Source organism: Gavialis gangeticus, unplaced genomic scaffold, assembly GCF_001723915.1.
Source record: "Gavialis gangeticus isolate Ggan-Ray unplaced genomic scaffold, GavGan_comp1, whole genome shotgun sequence".
Lineage (NCBI taxonomy): Eukaryota > Metazoa > Chordata > Crocodylia > Gavialidae > Gavialis > Gavialis gangeticus.
In genome coordinates this window covers 77,497,541-77,498,633 of record NW_017728992.1, presented here as the reverse complement: position 1 = coordinate 77,498,633, position 1,093 = coordinate 77,497,541, and the positions used below count along the sequence as shown (strand labels likewise).

General features: G+C 47.5%; 1 protein-coding gene across 1 annotated transcript in view; it reads left to right on the top strand.

Moving 5' to 3' along the window:
• LOC109302764 overlaps window positions 1-1,093 on the top strand; it is a 30,297-nt gene that overhangs the window by 7,689 nt on the left and 21,515 nt on the right. The window contains exon 3 of the mRNA XM_019524569.1: window positions 14-122. Coding sequence (XP_019380114.1) covers window positions 14-122 — 109 coding nt within the window. The remainder of the gene's footprint in view (window positions 1-13; window positions 123-1,093) is intronic.

Here is a 1,093-nt window from a genome sequence, read left to right as displayed (position 1 = left end):
TAACTCTCAGTACATTGGCCAGAGAAATGAATTTTTTTGCCAAAGTTTGCATAACAGTGAGACACTACTGACATATGGCTACCCTAAAGTGATCAATCTGACTCTCATGGTACAGAAATTAGGTAGGATAGATGCTGTTTCTTTTGGAGTCTTGTTATGCAACTGGGCTCTGTGTTTTTATGACTGTTTCCTAATTATTTGCAAAAGGATTTGTTAAAAGCTGCTGTTATTATCTAGAAAAGCACAGAATTTCCTGTTCCTGGTTTTCTTTTTTTCTCATGCGTAAAATATATCTGTCACTAAAAGAATTAGAGACATTCCTTTCTATTTTCCAGCCAAGATCAGGGCTTCATTGTGCTATGGCCATATGGACATAGGAAAACAAAAAAACCTAAACAGTGCCCCAAAAAGCCTGCATTTTAATTAACTTAGACTCAAAGTTTGGAGAAAATCACTACTTTGCAGACTTGGGAAAGATTTACAGAGGGGAGAAAGAGGTGTCCCAACAGCCCACAGAGAATCTTTGGCAGAGCTGGGAAGCCAGGTTCAGAGAGACTGGACCCAGTCTAGTGACTCAGTCACAAGGGTCACACAGTTGGCCCCCTGAAAGTACTCTACAGCTGTGCCATGACATACGTGCACAGATGCAGAGTACTTTTAAAGTGGCTGATCACACAACAAATTAACCCTCATCAAATGAGGTATCAGATGAAGGTGTTCCACTTTAGAGTGCCTTAGGAAACTTCTGTTCCTTAGGGCTAATTTGTAGCATGATAGGGGCTGATGCAGCTGAGCCCCACCCCGGGTGGCTGTCAGCAGGAACGGAGGGGGAGGGAGGAGGGAGAGCGAGTTGCCAGCTGAGGTTTGCCTGCCCTGAGCTGAAAGAGGGTGGGAGACAGGTGAATCAGAGCTCTCCCCACCTCGCGCCCCTTCAGCCCCACCCCTCCAGCTCAGGCCAGGCAAACCCCAACCAGCAGCTCATTCCCCCTTGCCCTTCCCTTCTTGCTGACAGCTCTGGAGCTGGGGGGAGAGGGGTGACTCCTTGGCTGCAGGCAGGCTTCTCAGGCTCCTGCAGGCAGGCTCAACTTCTGCC